General features: G+C 43.3%; 1 protein-coding gene across 1 annotated transcript; it reads left to right on the top strand.

Moving 5' to 3' along the window:
• Nucleotides 1–271: 271 nt before the first annotated feature.
• LOC133318170 (uncharacterized) lies at nucleotides 272–787 on the top strand. Its single transcript, XM_061520149.1, has one exon. It carries the CDS (start codon nucleotides 272–274, stop codon nucleotides 785–787), a length of 516 nt encoding a protein of 171 aa, XP_061376133.1.
• Nucleotides 788–2,053: the final 1,266 nt, after the last annotated feature.

The raw sequence follows: 2,053 nt of genomic DNA, 5'->3' as shown, positions 1-2,053 counted from the left end.
TTGAGATTTAGCTAGATTGAAGACAGCTCAAAAGAATAAAGAACAAAACCAAGAAAAGGGAAAAGAAAAAGATAAAGACCCTGAGAAGGAAAAAAATCCCGAAAATTCTGATGAAAGTGAACAACCTCATGAACACTCGACTGGTAACCCTGGACCTTCGGGTCACAAAATCAAGAAAGGTGAAGAAATAAAAGATACTCACGAGAATGAGAATTCTCATGGAAATTCAAGGTCATTCTCTCGAATTGTTCACCCATTCGTTCCCTGCATAATGAACATCCCAATTCCTCGGGATGTCAAGATTACAACAGAAAAATATAACGGCAAAGGGGACCCCCAAGAACATCTGGAACAATTCCAGACAAACATGATGGCACAAGACGTGGCAGATCCAATAGCATGTCGACTGTTTCCAACAACCATGAAGGAGACAACACTTAGATGGTACTCAGCGTTACCATCTAATTCGGTACAAAGTTGGGAGGACTTGACCAACCAATTCCTCGTACGATTTGCAACCAGCAAGGCCCAATACAAATCTACACACGCGCTAAAAACTGTACGTCAAGGATCAAATGAAACTTTGCACGATTATCTGAACAGATTCTTTGATGAAGCACTCTTGGTCAGAGACCTGGATCCACAAGCCTCACTACATATCATCACAGAAGGATTACTTGATGACCCTTTCTCTATGTCGCTAGCCAAACAGCGACCACGCACCATAGAAGAACTTAGTGCACGATCAGAAAAATTCATCAACCTTGAAGATTATAAGCGTTCATGAGAAATTTCTAACACCAGGGCCGACACAGATAACTTTGAAAAAGATGTCCAGAAGAATTTTCAACGAAAATTCTGTGAAAAGATAAAATGGGGAAGATACGACAATTACACCCCTTCAAATACGTCCCAAAGACGGATTTTGAAAGAAGTATTCCAAACAGGGTATGTACGGGTTAACAAGCCTCCCCCAATGCCAAAAGGAGTTCAGCGCGATGAGACCAAGTTTTGTGAGTTTCACAACGACAAAGGACATACAACTGAAAAATGTTTCGCGCTCAAAAATACTATTGAGGCACTCATAAGAGAGGGAAAACTCCAGGAATTCGTCTCCAGCTACAGGGAATACAAGACGCAAAGAAGACGCGATAGAAGCCCAGATCGCGACCCGAACCCTAATGAACAAAGGGCACATCCCAGGAGAAACTATAACCCAGCTCGTAACAAAGATCGAAGAAATGACAGAGAGGCTTCAACTGACAGACGTCAAGGGACTCCACCGCGAAACAGATAGCAAATCGCGCAACAACAACGCGATGGACTACCAAATAACGCGGCAGGAGTTTTAGCCACTATCGCCGGAGGATCAGCGGGAGGAGGTGCGACTAAATCTCAACGCAAAAAACATTTAAAATCAGTAATGACAGTGCACGATCATGCTCGCCCTTCCACTTGTCGCGATCAAAGACAGGCCATATGTTTTGACGATGATGACTATGGCGACATCCTCCCAGACCATGATGACCCACTGGTAATCTCAGCTTGCATGGCTAATCTCCAGGTAAAACGTATTATGATTGATAATGGTAGTTCAGCTGATATTATTTTCTGGGATGCTTTTCGTGCAATGCACATCCCAGAGGAACATCTACTTCATGGATGTTCGGACTTAATTGGCTTTGCTGGGAAATGCGTACAACCCAAAGGCACCATTGAGATGTGGGTAACCTTTGGAATCATGCCTCTGGCTCGAACTATCAAAGTACGATTTTATGTGGTTGAGTACGCGTCTGCATATAACATCATTCTAGGAAGACCAACCATTGTCGCGCTAAAGGAAATCATCACTATGCCCCACCTTCTAATGAAATTTCGTGACAAATCTAGCCCAGTAGTTGCTATTAGGGGCGACCAAAAAACAGCGCGTAGCTGTTATAATACCAGCTTACGAGCTAAAATTCCAATACAGCCAGATGACAAAGTTAAAGCGTCAGTCAATATGACTGGTCTTGATATGTGCGAAGATCTGCGCGATACACGTCCTCAACCA

The sequence above is a fragment of the Gastrolobium bilobum genome, unplaced genomic scaffold (assembly GCF_033153095.1).
Source record: "Gastrolobium bilobum isolate Gb01-03AN ecotype WA unplaced genomic scaffold, APGP_CSIRO_Gbil_v1 utg5821, whole genome shotgun sequence".
NCBI classification, from domain to species: domain Eukaryota; kingdom Viridiplantae; phylum Streptophyta; class Magnoliopsida; order Fabales; family Fabaceae; genus Gastrolobium; species Gastrolobium bilobum.
The sequence above is the reverse complement of the archived record's forward strand: the minus strand, read 5'-3'. Positions and strand labels throughout refer to the sequence as shown.